This window comes from Mauremys mutica, chromosome 13 (genome assembly GCF_020497125.1).
Source record: "Mauremys mutica isolate MM-2020 ecotype Southern chromosome 13, ASM2049712v1, whole genome shotgun sequence".
NCBI lineage: Eukaryota > Metazoa > Chordata > Testudines > Geoemydidae > Mauremys > Mauremys mutica.
The window spans coordinates 44,824,598-44,841,190 of NC_059084.1; the positions used below are offsets into that span (position 1 = coordinate 44,824,598).

The following is a 16,593-nucleotide window of genomic DNA, read 5'->3' on the forward strand; positions in this document are numbered from 1 at the left end:
CTTGTCCTGTAGGAAGGTAATGCGTAGTCTTGTTTCATAAGGTAAGTTGGTGTTATTCAATAGAATTCTCTTTGCAATACAGGAAATCTCTTGTATTGTCTGTGTCTCTTAATTTTACTCCATACATCCGTTCATCAAACACCTTGAACATTTTTATCTATGCTGGATTTTGAAGAGAGGAAAACGGACAAATAGGGCACCAACATTCTTTATCTAGCCATTGGTACTGTTGCCTGTCAACCATGAGTTTCAGAGTACAAGCCATCGGACCTCAGTGAAGATGGGCTGTAGAAACAGTTACAATTGTGAAGCATAGAGCGATTTGACTAGCAGTATGTTCTTTCTGCAATACTGAATACTTGCAATGCATAAATTGTCTCAGCTATCCAATGTCATGGTTTGGGTATAAAGGCAGTTTTAGATCACATAAGTAATTATATTCCAAAATACTAAGAAAATGTATTGCTAGGTAAAAATTGAAAATGGTCAATATTGCCATTTTATAGTGTTATCCATAAAAGCTAATATTGCATATTTGACATAGTTTGCTTTCACAAATTAAGCACTTAATTTTTTTTATTACTATAGAGAAGAATTTATCTCAGGAAATAGAATTGAAAGAGAAACAAGCTGAGATTACCCATCTGCAGCTGTCTGCAGCTGAGTTGGCTTCTTTAAAAAAGGAAATGATTAACATCAAGGCTCAGCAAAAGAAAATGGAAGAGCAACTTAATATCACACTTCACGAAAATGAGCAACTGAGCAAGGTAATAAAAAGAAAGAATGAATCAGTAGCACGTTACTTAGTTCATGACAGGGAAAATGGAAACTATTTTAAATGATTTGTCCTATATCTTAGTTGAAATGGTACAATACGGAAACTTACAAAGCCATGTTATTTTCAGTCTCTGTTATCAATGCCGGATAAGAGCAATAGCAATATCCTTTGCTGTCAGTTAATAAGGCATTTAGCTTTTAAGAGCCCAAATATTAAATTGTGTCCTTTTTAATATCTATTCTCAATTCTAATATAACATTTGCTATAACTTCTCCGTTAGTAGCATGGAAATGTGATTAGATCTATTATCTTATCAACTTCTGGCTATCAAAGATACAGGAGGTCTTTAGCGGGACACCTGAAAACATGATAAAATGTGCACGTTTTGTCTGTTCTTTGGCCCAGGTTTTCTCCTCATTGGTAACAAAGAGGTGATTCCTCTCCCCTGTAGAACTGGGAGGTGGCCCAGTGTTGTTGCTAAAGGCCCCCGGACTAAGCTCCACCCTTCACCTCAGGCCACCAGAAAGTGTGTCCACCAGCAGGACAAGTTGGCGGTTCAGTTTCTCCCAACAACTTTGTTTTCTAATTAATTATTGTTCATTTTTCTGTCATATTGATTTCATTTCAACTTCTTGCTCCTCTTTCCCTTTCCTCAAGTAAGTTCTCTGGATCCGCAAACACAGCACCTCTCAGTAACTCCCTTTGACCGCTATTGCAGTGCTAGGAAAGCCCTGCAAGATCAAGCTAAGCCCAAGTAGTTCAGGGGGCAGCTTTTTAGGAGTCTTAGAGGGTAACCTATGTCTTGCTGCTACAAGCCACCAACCCTTGCTCTGTGAGGGGACGGGGCTTTGTTGGACCAGCGCACTAGTGCCATGCATGCATCCATAAACACACCCATTGGAAGCCCTGACTCCATTGTGAGAAGGCTTGATCAGGAGCATGAGGATTCTCAAGGAGATGAGAACCCCACATAGTCTGCTCAGGAATAATACTTGGAAACTCCGTATGCTCTGGGTCCCAAAAAGGCAAAAGGAATCGCCCCCTTTGTAAGGAAGTAATACGTACAATTAATGAGCAGGTTGAATACACATCAGGCTTTAAATCTTTTCTCTTGCCTTCCCACTCTTAGGGCTGGTCTACATTGTGGGGGGGGGAGTGTCGATCCAAGATACGCAACTTCAGCTACGTGAATAGCGTAGCTGAAGTCGAAGTATCTTAGATCGATTTACCTTGGGTCCTCACGGCACGGGATCGATGTCCGCGGCTGCCCCATCGACTCCGCTACCACCGCTCGCTCCAGTGGAGTTCCGGAATTGATGGAGAGCGCGTTCAGGGATCGATATATCGCGTCTAGATGAGCCGCGATATATCAATCCCTGATAAATCGATCGCTACCCGCCGATAGGGCGGGTAGTCTGGACGTACCCTTAGGATGTGTTTGCTGTGGTTTTCTCCTATGTACGGGTCTCCTGGAGTGCTCTGTATCAGACTCACTGCCTCCCTTCTCTCCCACCCGAGTATATCTGGGTGTGTTACTTCTGTGAAGCCCATTCTCAGGTGGCAGGGTAATGTAATTTGTTCATCTCTGCTTTTCAGCCTGAGACCCTCTTTCAAGCAGGGAAGGGGACCCAAATTTTAGGTCACAATGGAGTGGGAATTGTCCCTGTCCGTTTATCAGGTCAAGGGCCCAGGCTTTACCAAGGAAAGGAGTTTGGAGTCTCCTCCCCCTCTCCATAGGCTTGCTCAGCATTGAAGGATTAAAGAGCACTTTAGCCAGTGTGTGCCCAGAAGAGAGGCACATAAGAATTCCATTCATTTCCGGTTAAATCTAGATGTTAAACTAAAATATTATATAAAAAGATCAGGAAAATGTGTAAGTTTGGGGAACCTAAGTGCAGCAGTAGTCCTACCTGAGAGAGACGTGGCCATGCCTCCAGAAGGGGGTTGCTTCCAAAAGATTCCATTGACCAAAAGAGTGAGGACACTACAGCAAATTTCAAAACTCCAACTGTGGCCATTTCTTAGACTTAGTAAGGAAAATCTAGTTGGTGGCAAGCAAGTGGGCCATCATCTCTAGGGTATGATCCTCAATTTGAGTGTGAGAGTTCTCTGGATTACATTCTTGTCAAATCCTTGAAGTGTTGTGTAAGATATTCTTTCATGGCAATTTTTTCTCTATCTTGATGTGATTTGTAGAAAAGCATTCTTACTCTCTGGCTATAAGGAAACTGTTTACACTCATGAACGTGAAAAAAATCATCCCTGCCCCGTGCATCCACTTTCACAAGTGCAAGGCTATTTGGGGAACCAGTGAAATTAGTAGCTGAGACAACAGAAGCCTGAACCCTCCTTGTCAAAGCTGGCATAGTAATCCATTGGTCACTGCCAACACCAAAGGTATTCATGAAGGGAATGTTTGCCTAGCAGAGGGGAGAGTATGAAGCAGAAGCTCACATGGAAGACCTAAATCTTTTTCTTCCCAAACAATTAAATCTTCAGCATCACAAAGACAAAATGAGCATTTGTGTGTGAAGAGTTTACAATTCCTATACAAGACTCTTCGTTTTGACCTATCCTCTGTGTTGAGAGGTTTAAATGGCTGGTAGTATCACAGCAAGGGTGAGGTCTCAAGTTACACAACCCTGTCCATTTACAGACAACATCACTGTTAGTGCCCTGACCAGAGAAACAGATCCTTTCCCAACTTGCCAGCTGCTAGAAAGGATTCCAACCCCCCTGGAGTTCAAAATCAGAATATTCTGAATCCAGTGCAGGACATTGTTCAACCAGATTAAAATAGGCATGGCTTTGACTCTAAATGTACCACTATGGTAAAGATTTACAAAGACCCAAAACTTCACCTCATCAATTGTATCCTGGCAGCAGTCACCCCATAGCTAGTTTTCCCCAGTGACCAGGTTTGCTGATGCCAGGCATTGGTACTGTCCTCTGAGTGGGATTTCACAATGTGTCTCCAGAAATTCCTTTTGTGCACACGTCATTCTCAGAACCTGTCCAAATGTCTCTTTTGGGGCAGGTAAGTACAAGGAACATACTTTAAGCCAACCCAGTTTTCACTTTGGCCCTTGTATGATTGCTACAGGAACACACCTCACCTGGTGAAGAGTATACCTGGAAGACAAGATGCCCCCAGGGTTATGGTGGGTCACTCAGAAAAAAGAGCATCCAGCTTTCTGAACCTCACACCTTGTGCTGTACCGTTTTTCAGTATGTCAGGGTACACTTCCTTTTAGTTTACTTTTACAGAATTCAGTAGTGTTGGAACAAAAACATAGGAATGGACAGATGGGTTCAAACTAGTGGTCCATTGAGTCTTCTGTATGTCATCTGACGGTGGCCAGTAGCAGTTGCTTCAGAGGAAGGTTCAAGAAACCTGTAGAGGGCAGTTATGGAATAAATAACCCACAAGGGAAATTTCTTCCTATCTCCTGTTAGAGGTTGGCTTGTGCTCTGAAGTATGAATGTTTATATCCCTTTCAACATAAGTGAGTAACCAGAGGTCAGAACTTCTCTCAGAGGCCATGGAAATAATGTCAGATGTCGAGAAGAATCCGCTGCTTTACAAGACAGTTCGCATAAAGGGAAGAGGAAAGAGATGAAATCATCCTTCTAGTTCGTCACTAGCCAGAAGTTCTGGGAATTTTTGGACATGATTGATTGATAGCTAAGGAATCTCCACTATACCAGCAGAAAAAACAGATCTCCTGAAGCATGGGCCCCTATTTCATCTGTACCTGAGCTGCCTACAATTTGACAGCCTGGATATCAAAAGGAAAGTGTAGTTCAGCAGAGATTATCCTTTAGCCCAGTGATTCTCAAACTTTTATCCTGTTGACCCCGTTCACATAGCAAGCCTCTGAGTGCGCCACCCCCCTCCTTATAAATTAAAAACACTTTTTTAGCCTGACTGATACATTTTGGTATCCAGGCAGAATTCAATCAGGAACTTTCATTCATTGTTCTGGTAAAGTTTCACTTATGGTGCAAAGGAAACAATACCTTATTTGTCAGGGTCTGTACTTCAAAATTAGACCGTGTTTAAACATGTCTTTTCACTCTGCCCCTAAGGTTGACCGTAACTGACTGATGTGATATTAAACATAACAGGGCAGTGTCTACACTGCATGTTTTAATATCATGTTAATGAACACATTAATTAATATCTTATGAAACGTCCCAGTGCAGACATGCTCCTATTGTCTTTAAACTGCTTCTTCTATCTCATTATGTCACACTCGACTTGGGAGAGCATATCAGTTCTGATGTATGCAGAATTTCCATCTAAATTATTAATGAAGTGATTCTTCTTATGACAGCACTGTTCTTGCTAATAATTTAGATAGGCGTGTGAACAATTCCACGTGCCACTGCAAAGAGAAATTCTGATAATGACTATATGAAGTTTTATTTGTAACACGCATAGGTTGGGTATTTACTGCCAAGCAGAAGGGGAAAAGTTTTTAAACCTGTCCATCTAGGTGCATTTTTTCTTATCAATTCCCTCTGCATTTTCTAGCCTGCAATCTTTTTCTACTTCCATTTGTGGTGAATGAGGGACTGTAGTTCTATGCTCTCGCTTCAGAAATAAACACATTTAAAAGCACTCATGTGGCACAGTGTGGAGCCGGTATAGTGGCAAGCAGGCATTGAGTTCCAGTACTCACTCCATGCCCAGCTGATGGAGCACTGTGCTTGATATTTACATTATCCTGAAGTGCATTTTATAAGGCTGCCAGATATCCACCATCCATTTATTTTGGCACCCCAATGCAGATAGGGTGGACAAACATGCCTGGACCACATGCTTTTCGGCTGGGTTCTGTCATTTGGTTATTTTGAATATTATGTTTAGATTATGATTTCTCTATCAAGGAAATCTACACACACGTAGCTTTCCAATAAACATGACTTTAATGTTTCTCTGTTGGAATTAGAAGCTGCTATAATTCAATTGTATATTACTAAGTGAACTCTACTGTTCATATTATATCTTTTGATATAATATCAAATTCATATTATAACTTTTGTTTGGATTTTAAGTTGCACTGAACTTTTAATGGTAGGTGAGATGCCATTAGTGAGAGTATAATGCTTAGACAGAAGAATGAATTTTCCTATTAGCAACTAAATTTTTTTTATTTTATTTTATAGCTAGACAGTCTGAAGGCTTTAGATCAACGGAAGAAGCAAAATGGATTCTCTCACACTAAACTGAAGACATGGATGCAATCCTGTAAGCAGCTGGGGAAGGAAAAAGAAATGTTGCCGAAACAAAATGCTGACCATAATGCTCTATTAAAGGAGCACAAGCCAAGTCTGGGGTAGTTGAAGAAGGAAATGCTGTACTATAATGATTGTAAGGCTGCAAATCATTCGTGGAAGTCACGGTTTCTGTGACCTCTGTGAATGTTGCAGTGCTGGTGCAGCTGATCCCAGGATCCCAGCAGCTGGGGAAGCCCAGGAGCCAGCCGCGCTGGCCGTTGCTCAGTCAGCCCCAGGCACAGTCCCTGGAGCAGCAGTCTGGGACTAGTGGTGGTGGGGCCTGAGCCACCCCTTCCCCCCCTGCACCAGCATTGCCCTGCTCTCTCTCGCCACTCCCCAGCAGTCTTCAGGAGCGTCCCCTCTCCCAGGCGGTGAAATTTAGTCCCAGGTATTTTCAGTAAAAGTCATGGAGGGGTCACGGGGCCCTGACTTTTTGTTTATTGCCCGTGACCTGTCCATGACTTTTACTAAAAATACCCATGACTAAAACAGCCTTAATCATGATCCTGTTTCTAACCTTAATGCATTTATTTAGAACACATGTTTTCAAAACCTCCATTATTCCATTTGATTCAGATGAGGGGCCAGATCCTCATAAATCAGTCTAGCTTCTGAAGCTCTGGTATAGTTGACTGTGGTTGCACAAGCACACATCTTATGTACTTAATTAACAAATGAATGACTGAGATCATTGCATTCTAAACGCATCTTTCCAGAGTCTCCTTAAAGTTATTTGTACAGGTAACGACTCTTTCCTTTGGTCAGGTGCTGATGAGATGACACATTCACTGACCCAGGACAAGGAGCAAGAGTACGAGCCAGACGGACTCCCGGAGGTGGTCAGAAAAGGTAATTGTTACTTCTTTAGAGGAGAACGGTCCACACTGGGGAGAGTGTGCGCGCGCACGCTCATCTAAATAATGGTGTTGTCATAGGTGTGACTTGGAAGCATTGTAAAAACTTGGACATCATTGGCCAAATTCAGCCCTCGTATAGGTTGCAAGAGAGGGATTCTAGGCCCACCCATTCCCAATATAAAACACCTTTTTCTTCTGGTTGATAGGAAGGGGGGAAATTTTTGCTTAAACATTTTTAGCTAAATGTTTTTTCATTGAAATGTGCTGCATTGTCAAAGCCGAAATGTATTACGGAGATGTATTGATTTGGACAAAGCTTTTGCTGAGCAGGGAGGAAGGCCCCCAAATTGAAAGCCTGATGTTTTTTGATTCAATTTCATTTTATGAAAGCATTTGAAAGGCTTATGTTTTCATTCCAATCTAGAATAAAAACAAATTCTGAAACCTCGAAAAACAGAATTGTCTCCCTCTGGCCGGCTCTATGTAGAACAATAGAAGAGACATCGTTTTCAGATGGAAATGATTTTCCAGTTAACGGTGTCCCTTTAAAGGAAAAAGAGAACATTTGCTTGGGGAAAACTCTTTTTGCCATTTTAGTAGAGTTGCTGTTGCACAGATCCACACCCTGACTGAGTTCACCTATAAAATTCTAGGAACGCAAGATAGTCCTAATAATTCTCCCATTCTATGTTATTCAGTGAGTAAATGCCATTTTACTTTCTTAAATTATTACCCGTTGTCATCTCCATCTTGAATTGAGCAAGATCAGATTGATCGGAACAATAAAGTAATTTAATCAACTATGGTTAATGGCTGTTGTTTATTTTTCAGGCTTTGCTGATATTCCTACTGGGAAAACCAACCCCTGTGTTTTGCGCAGAACAGCGCTAAACCTAAAGACCAGTCCCTGTCTTGCTGCTCAAAGCCAAAATTTGTCCCCATATGACCAACGTTTACAAAAAGGCAGGTCATATAATAATGCCAAGATCTCTAAAGCGACAGCTGGTGGCAGCAAATCACCAAAGGTAACTGATCGTCAAAATGTATCTGAATGTGCAGGGCATGGGAAATCCACATAATGTATTTATCTCTCCAAGTGAGTTTGAAGATATGCCGTGTTATTCATACCTCCTTTATATCTGCCATGAATATAGTGAAGACAAAGTCATCAATGTAAATAAAATGAATAAAGCTTGGCACATAACAAAGATCTGGGCATAATGGTAAACTTAAAATTGTTGGTATGATCAAATCTGTGATCTCATGCCAAGTGCTCATTAACTTGGTAAATGGGAATGAGGTCAATCTTCCCACTTTAATGCTCATCCCAAATATTTGATTATTTCTTGAAAGGCCTGGATGCCTAGAGCAGGGGGGGTGTGCGTGTGCATATATGGATTACACGCAAAAGCACTCAAAAATTCGTATATGCTGGAATTAAGGCTCCTTGGCCCAATCTCCCTGCTCAGCCAGCCCCAGTTCTCTTAGACTCATAGACTTTAAGGTCAGAAGGGGCCATTATGATCATCTAGTCTGACCTCCTGCACAACACAGGCCACAGAATGTCACCCACCCACTCCTGTAACAAACCCCTAACCTGTGTCTGAGTTACTGAAGTCCTCATATCATGGTTTAAAGACCTCCAGGTGAGAGAATCCTCCAGCAAGTGACCCATGCCCCATGCTGCAGAGGAAGGTGAAAAACCTCCAGGGCTTCTGCCAATCTGCCCTGGAGGAAAAATCCTTCCCGACCCCAAATATGGCAATCAGTTAAACCCTGAGCATGTGGGCCAGACTCACCAGCCAGACACCCAGGAAAGAATTCTCTGTAGTAACTCAGATCCCACCCCATCTAACATCCCATCACAGACCACTGGGCATATTTACCTGCTGATAATCAAAGATCAATTGCCAAATTAATTGCCAAAATTAGGCTATCCCATCATACCGTTCCCTCCATAAATTTATCAAGCTTAGTCTTGAAGCCAGATATGTCTTTTGCCCCCACTACTCCCCTTGGAAGGCTGTTCCAGAATTTCACTCCTCTAATGGTTAGAAACCTTCGTCTAATTTCAACTCTAAACGTCCTAGTGTCCAGTTTATATCCATTTGTTCTTGTGTCCACATTGGTACGAAGCTTAAATAATTCCTCTCCCTCCCTGATATTTATCCTTCTGATATATTTATAAAGAGCAATCAGATCTCCCCTCAGCCTTCTTTTGATTAGGCTAAACAAGCCAAGCTCTTTGAGTCTCCTTACATAAGATAGGTTTTCCATTTCTTGGATCATCCTAGTAGCCCTTCTCTGTACCTGTTCTAGTTTGAATTCATCCTTCTTAAACATGGGAGACCAGAACTGCACAAAATATTCCAGATGAGATCTCACCAGTGCCTTGTATAATGGTACTAACCCTCCTTATCTTTACTGGAAATATCTCGCCTGATGCAGGGCCGGCTCCAGACCCCAGCGCGCCAAGCAGGCGCGTGGGGCGGCCCTTTCCTGGGGGGGCGGCATTTGGCTCCGGTGGACCTCCCGCAGGCATGACTGCAAGAGGTCCACCGGAGCCCGGGACGAGCGGACCTCCCGCAGGCATGACTGCGGCGGGTCCCCTCTTCCCGCGGGTCCGGTGGACCTCCCGCAGTCATGCCTGCGGGAGCTCAACCGGAGCCGCGGGAAGAGGGGACCCGCCGCGGGACCGGGGAAAGGCGGCGCAGCGCGCCGCGCTGCTTGGGGCGGCCTCATTTATAGAGCCGCCCCTGGCCTGATGCATCCTAAAACCGCATTCGCTTTTTTCATGGCCATATCATATTGGCAGCTCATAGTCATCTTGTGATCAACCAATACTCCAAGGTCCTTCTCCTCCTCTGTTACTTCCAAATGATGCATCCCCAATTTATAACCAAAATTCTTGTTCTTAATCCCTAAATGCATGACCTTGCACTTTTCACTGTTAAATTTCATCCTGTTACTATTACTCCAGTTTACAGGGTCATCCAGATCTTCCTGTGCGATATCCCGGTCCTTCTCTGTGTTAGCAATACCTCCCAGCTTTATTAGCACAGTCCCACTTTTTGTGCCAAGGTCAGTAATAAAAAGATTGGTCCCAAAACTGATCCCTGAGGAACTCCACTAGTAACCTCCTTCCAGCCTGACAGTTCACCTTTCAGTATGACCTGTTGTAGTCTCCCCTTTAACCAATCCCTTATCCACCTTTCAATTTTCATCTTGATCCCCATCTTTTCCAATTTAACTAATAATTTCCCCTGTGGAACTGTATCAAGTGCCTTACTGAAATCAAGGTAAATTAGATCCACTGCCTTTCCTTTGTCTAAAAAATCTGTTACCTTCTCAAAGAAGGAGATCAGATTGGTTTGGCACGATCTACCTTTTGTAAAACCATGTCGTATTTTGTCCCAATTACCACTGACCTCAATGTCCTTAACTACTTTCTCCTTCAAAATTTTTTCCAAGACCTTGCATACTACAGATGTCAAACTAACAGGCCTATAGTTACTTGGATCACTTTTTTCCCTTTCTTAAAAATAGGAACTATGTTAGCAGTTCTCCAGTTGTCCAGTAGAACCCCTGAGTTTACTGATTCATTAAAAATTCTTGCTAATGGGCTTGCAATTTCATGTGACAGTTCCTTTAATATTCTTGGGTGAAGATTATCCGGGCCCTCCAATTTAGTCCCATTAAGGTGTTTGAGTTTGGCTTCTACCTCGGATGTGGTAATATCTACCTCCATATCCTCATTCCCATTTGTCATCCTACCATTATCCCTAAGCTCCTCATTAGCCTCATTAAAGACTGAGGCAAACTATTTGTTTAGATATTGGGCCATGCTTAGATTATCCTTAACCTCCACTTCATCCTCAGTGTTTAGCGGTCCCACTTCTTCTGTCTTTGTTTTCTTCTTATTTATATGGCTATTGAACCTTTTACTATTGGTTTTAATTCCCTTTGCAAGGTCCAACTCTACATGGCTTTTGGCCTTTGCCTTTCTAACGTTATTCCTACATGTTCTGACCTCAATAAGGTAGCTTTCCTTGCTGACCACTCCCGTCTTCCACTCCTTGTAGGCTTTCTGCTTTTTCTTAATCATCTCTCTGAGATGCTTGCTCATCCAGCTTGGTCATCAACTCCTGCCTATGAATTTTTCCCCCTTTCTTGGGATGCAGGCTGCTGATAGTTTCTGCAACTTTGACTTGAAGTAATTCCAGGCCTCCTCCACCTTTAGATCCACAAGTTCTTCAGTCCAATCCACTTCCCTAATGAATTTCCTTCATTCTTTAAAGTTAGCCCTTTTGAAATAAAAAACCCTAGTCCCAGATCTATTTTTGTTTATCCTTCCATCTAGCTTGAACTGAGTTAGCTCACGATCACTTGAACCAAGGTTGTCCCCTACAATCATTTCTTCTTCCACTACTCACCCAAGCCAAATCTAAAATGGCATCCCCTCTTGTTGGTTCTTCAACTACTTGATAAAGGAATCCATCAGCTATCACATCCAGAACAATCTGAGCCCTACTATTATTACTAGCACTTGTCCTCCAGTCTATATCTGGGAAGTTAAAGTACTTCATTAAACACATGAAAGAGGTCTCTATCCATATCCAGATCAGATCCTGGCGGTCTCTAGCTAGCCCCAAGCACCTCAGGGGAGGTTCTAGTAGCTTTCTTTCCCATTGTGATTTTTGCCCACATAGACTCTGTCTTATCCATTCCATGACTTCTTATTTCTTTACAGTTAACCTCATCATTGATATACAATGCTACTCCACCACCTTTGCCTTAATTTCTGTCTTTCCTAAACAGCACATAGCCTTCAATACCTGTACTCCAGTCATGACTACTATTCCACCATGTTTCTGTTATCCCTATAATATCCGGTTTCACTTCCTGCACCAGTAGCTCTACTTCCTCCATTTTGTGACCTAGGCTCCTCGCATTAGTGTACAAACATCTTAATTTTTGCCATTTGGCTTCACTGACATTCTTTACCCAGTTAGGCACAGACATTCTACTCCCAGTATCACCTATTAGACTGGTATCTACACTACCCTTCCTCCTTATTTCCATTCTCCGACCCATGGCTGTATCCTTTCTTACTTTGTTTTCTTCCCTCTCAATGTTAAGAAGGGAGATTACCCTTTTATGGGAATTTTGGAGATTACCTGGACATCTCCCAACCATCTTCCCCAAATTCCTAGTTTAAAGCTCTCTTAATCAGTTGTGCCAGCCTCCATCCTAGAAGTCTATTTCCCTCCTTACTCAGGTGAAGTCCATCCCGAGAGAACAGTCCTCTGTCCATGAATGCTTCCCAGTGGCCGTACATCCCAAAGCCCTCCTCATAGCACCACTGCCTGAGCCATCTGTTGATCGCCATAATCTTTTCATACCTTTGTTGCTCTTCTCTAGGAACAGGCAGGATCCCACTGAAGATCACCTGAGCCTCAATTTCATGAAGCGTCTTCTTCATTTTCCAACTCTGCAAACCTGTTCCTGAGCTCTATTTCTCCTTCACTGGCCCATCTTTTTCTCTGCCTGGTTCTCTTAGTCACGTGCTTCCACCGTCCACTTTCCTCACCCAGCAGTCTCCCCTCAGAATTCTTTGGTCCTGCTTCCATCTGCAAGACTGAGCTTTTCCCTTCAGCCTCCTCATGTCTTTGCTCCATCATCCGCTCGAATCCCCTTCTAAACTCGACCAGAGTTTCCACCTGCATCTCCAGTCCTCAGACCTTTTCTTCCATCAGCTCTATCAGTCGGCACGTCAGGCAGACGAAACTCTTTTCAGGTACCCCCTCCAGGATCATGTACATGCAGCTTCCATATCCAGTCAGCCTCTTTCTGTCTTTCACTGCTGCCTCTGTATGGGTCATAGCCTTCCCACCTAAAACCTGTAAGTCCAGGAAACAGACACTGAAGCAAACCACCACCACCTACAGCAAAACAAACCCCAACAGGCACCAGAACACCAGCAGAACACCACCCACTCCTTTCACTAGCCTGTCAATTCCTCTGCCTAAGTCTCTTAGTCTCCTCTGCAAATTCCCCCTGCAAACTCCCTCCTCCTCCTCCTCCTCCTCCTCCTCCTCTTAGCTCTGTGTCGTCTCTCAGTGTCTCCTCTACATTCCTTTCCCCCTTCCTCGGCCTTCTCTCATAGTTTTCCAGTCCTAGCATTGCCTACCAGCTCCCTGTCCTTGGCCCCCTCCCCGCACCCCCATTCCAGTCCCAATCTTGGCATACTCCTTGTCCCAGTCTGCCCCTCCCGCCCCCGCCCCTCCATTTGTCTTTTCTCCCCTCTGCATTTGAGTCCAGTATCTTCCTCCACCAGCGTACTTGTGCAGCAGCTTGGAGGGATCATTGGGAGTTTATTAAGAGAAAAGTTCCTGCTCTCAGTTCTGGTGCCTGGACCAAAGCAGCTGGGAAGAAGCGTTGCAGGGAAACTCTGGCTTTGATCATTAGAGGCCTGGGCTGGAGCATATTAATTGCTCTGCGGGGATGGCACAGTGTGCCGTGTTTTCACATCCAGGAGCTGTGGGGAAATGGCACATGTGCAGTCACTCTGGGGGGAATAGCTCATGCACAGTTTGGTTAGCACTAAGAGCTGTGCGAGATTCAAGTATACTCAGCGAGGACGAAATCTTCAGAGATTTTAGCTGCTACTGGTCTAAGAATTCTCTCTGAGTATCTGTGAACTGTGATTTTTTTCAAAGGCTTATAATTTGGCCAAATGTGGGCAGGTTTTCGTGGGGATGGCAAAAAGCACATTCTCTGCACAAAGGGCACTCCCTGCCAAATTACAAGTCCCCGCCCCAACACATGGAGTTTTTCAAAGAAAAGTTGCCAGATTTTGGGAATAGCTTAACCATTTTGGCTGAAATTCTGCTTCTGTCCCCCACCCCTGAAAATTTCAGCCCAAGCAATTAAAGTTTGTAAAGTTAGAAGCAGCAGAAAACAGGGTCTTCTTGTAATGGGAGGAGTCAGGTACCCTTAATAATAAATGGTCCTATTAGCTTTGCCAGTAATATATGTTGGTAACAATTTTGTTTTTGCTGTTGCATTGCTGTGAACTTAGCCAATTTAAACAACACACAAGATCATTCTTTAAATAACAATCTCTACAAAAACAATCATACTTCACTTGACATCAAAATTTTAACCGCTTTTATTTTGATAAGTATTGGCACTAGAAGGATAAGCCCTGATGCTCACCTCGCACACAGGACCCACATCAGTGTAAGTGGGATGAGAATTGGAGCCAATTACCTAGACTATCAGAAGCTTTGGCATTCAGGATTTCAATTGTCATGAAGCACACATTTATAACTACTGAAGTTTTATCTAACTGATGCTAAAATCATGTCAGAATTTGGTGGGGAGTGCAGGAGAGACAAGGACGATTGTAATAGCGGTGGGGACTGGAATTTGAGATAACCCCAAAGGTGTACACATTGTGAAATTTTTCAACAGTTTTACAAAGCTAGTGTTGACCATCACAACAAACATATTGTGAAGATTATGTTAAACATTTAGAATGACATGACATTCTCCTGAATATTTCATAATACGTCTGGACAGGATATAAGGTAAGGTAATAATTGGAGATATACCAATCTGCTAGAAAAGGAAGGGACCTTGAAAGGTCATCAAGTCCAGCCCCCTGCCTTCACTAGGCAGAACTAATTTTTGCCCCAGATCCCTAAGTGGCCTCCTCAATGATTGAACTCACAGCCTTAAGTTTAGCAGGCCAATACTCAAACCACTGAGCTATCCCTCCCCTTAGGAGGGATATCTTCGGCAGGCCAATGTAAATGCTTCAGGACTAAACAACTTTTTCAAGTGCTATCATATTTACAGAATAAACTATAGGACATTTACAAAATCATTATGAAATATCAGTAATTAAACTTAAATTACATATCTCAAAATACAGTTCTGCAGATTAGTGATTGAGTAAGAAGAGACTAGACAAGGAACTCCTGTGTACTACTCCTTAGCTTTGCCTATACCTTGTTAAATTATGTGACTTGTGATTTGTAAAGCATGGATGATAATGTCCATTCTAAACTTGAACATGGTGAGGAGTAGGTAGTTGCTGTAAAGCATTCTGCATAGCGCTGTTTTATTTTCAGAGTGATAACTATAAACACTGAAGATTCTTGCTTTTAGCGTGTGTCTGCTAATTCATATTATTCAGTCACTTGGAATGGGTCTTTCACTTCCTGCTGGTAATTAACAAGGTTCTCCCATACCACTAAAGCATGAGAATTTTTTTGTTTGTATTGCAGGTAGATGATGCTCAGCAGTGCCAAGCAGAAACACCTATTGAACCTATGGAATCAAGATCTCCTCTTTGCATGAAGAAGCAACACACACAAGCTGTTGCTGAGAACTCAAGGGAGAATCTCCACACACACCAAGGCAGATGTTCCTTGAGCACACAAAAACTACCTGATCGGAATGAACAAAACAAAAACTGTATGGTACAGTAAACCTGAGTAGTATAGGTAGTATACCATGAAACAAACCCTAACCGCACTCCTTGACCCCTTAAACTCTGCCCCTTGACCCCTTAAACCCCACCCACCTGTCACCAAAAGTCCCGCTCCGGGGGGTATTACTCCCAGGGTCAAGATGCCACATGACCGGAAGCAAGGTGTGTCATGTGACCATCCTCTACCAATCAGGAAGGGTTTCAGCCGCTGGGGGACCACCCCGAGAGGAGATTTGACCAATCAAGGCAAGTTCTGGCGTGGAGTGACCCATCTGGATGTGGGTCATGTGACCCCTCTAAGAACTCCGCCTACTTCCCTCTACCAATCAGGATGGGGTTTACCCTGATAGGACCGCCCTCAGAGGAGATTTGGCCAATCAGAGTGAGTTCTGGGGTGGGGTGACCTGTTCGGAAGTGGGTCGTATGACTCCTCTAAGAACCCCTCCCAATGCCCTCTGCCAATCAGAGAGCAGCACCATTACCCCATAAGTCCCAGCTCCGGGCAGAGGAGGCCATCTCTTACCAAGGACATGTGTTTTAGAAATTGTGGAAAGGCTACTGAGAGGAAACGTGGACTCCTTTACCACCCCCATGAGAACTTCAGACTTTGTTTTAACCCCGAGCACCTTTAGACTTGTGTGGAGAAAGTGCTACCTCAATGACAGTTCCAAGGAGGACCCTTTGACTCAACCGTTGATGGATACGTTGGAATCTGACCCCGAAACCCTTGTTAGGCACCCTGATGAGTGTGACGGCCTCTCATTATTCACCTTCCTAGAGGTGGAAAGTGATCATGCCTTGGGGGAGTCACAGGCAGACATAGGTGGCAGGTTTGTATAATTTTTGGTGGGGCCCAAAATGGTGGTGCCCCCCCGCTCCCGCCCGGTAAGCCGATATAAAATGAAGCTACAACGCGTCAGTGCCACAAGATTACAAGGGTCAATTAAAAGTGGAAAGTCAGAAGCAGCACTTGGCTACTTCAATATACAGTATTATATTTTGTTGCACCTGTTGTGATGAAGTGGGAATGTTCTTAATATTTTCTCTGAATACTGTGTGGGTGCCTCAGTTTCCCCTGCAAGATGCCAACTTAAGGTGTTGGGGACAAAGAGATCAGGTGGCCTCCTTGTCCGGAAGAGACACAGAGGCCAGAGGAGGGAGTGTCAGTTTGGAGC

At 43.4% G+C, this 16,593-nt stretch overlaps 1 protein-coding gene across 1 annotated transcript in view; it reads left to right on the forward strand.

Moving 5' to 3' along the window:
- The window catches only part of LOC123347952 (centromere protein F-like), a 30,382-nt gene extending 14,101 nt beyond the window's left edge, over positions 1 to 16,281 (forward strand). The window contains exons 5-9 of the mRNA XM_044985140.1: positions 589 to 767; positions 5,951 to 6,032; positions 6,827 to 6,910; positions 7,750 to 7,943; positions 15,213 to 16,281. Of these exons, the coding sequence (XP_044841075.1) occupies positions 589 to 767; positions 5,951 to 6,032; positions 6,827 to 6,910; positions 7,750 to 7,943; positions 15,213 to 15,416 (743 nt within the window). The 3' untranslated portion in view covers positions 15,417 to 16,281. The remainder of the gene's footprint in view (positions 1 to 588; positions 768 to 5,950; positions 6,033 to 6,826; positions 6,911 to 7,749; positions 7,944 to 15,212) is intronic.
- Positions 16,282 to 16,593: the final 312 nt, after the last annotated feature.